The sequence below is a fragment of the Penaeus monodon genome, chromosome 25 (assembly GCF_015228065.2).
Source record: "Penaeus monodon isolate SGIC_2016 chromosome 25, NSTDA_Pmon_1, whole genome shotgun sequence".
NCBI classification, from domain to species: domain Eukaryota; kingdom Metazoa; phylum Arthropoda; class Malacostraca; order Decapoda; family Penaeidae; genus Penaeus; species Penaeus monodon.
The window spans coordinates 39,025,229-39,025,563 of record NC_051410.1 but is presented as its reverse complement, the minus strand read 5'-3'; the positions used below and the strand labels follow the sequence as shown (position 1 = coordinate 39,025,563).

The 335-nt window shown below is 34.9% G+C and overlaps 1 protein-coding gene across 1 annotated transcript in view; it reads right to left on the bottom strand.

Annotated features, from left to right (window-relative positions):
• Positions 1-335, bottom strand: part of LOC119589244 — a gene marked incomplete in the record, with an annotated part of 3,509 nt that overhangs the window by 705 nt on the left and 2,469 nt on the right. The window contains 1 exon segment of the mRNA XM_037937857.1: positions 1-203. Coding sequence (XP_037793785.1) covers positions 33-203 — 171 coding nt within the window.

The window sequence follows — 335 nt, the reverse complement described above, 5'->3', positions numbered from 1 at the left end:
ATAACAGAAATAAGTTAACATTAATAATGTGACTACAGTTTTTCATATCTACTAAGCAATTCTGTCATTTCCTCTTTAAGGCTTGCGAGAGATGCAGGTTCTGGAGGAGGTGGATTATGTCGGTTCTTTGTTCCTGCATAATTTCCAGAGGCCAACCTTTCTACGACAGTCTCCACATCCCCGCCTTTAAATTCATAGGATACCTATAAAATAAAGAATAAGATCAGTTTTTTTTTTTTTTTATAAGTCCCTGAATGAAAGTGATTCAACAGAGGGAAAGTAAATGAATTAATTGCACAGACTTAATACCAACCTATGACAAAATCATCACCATG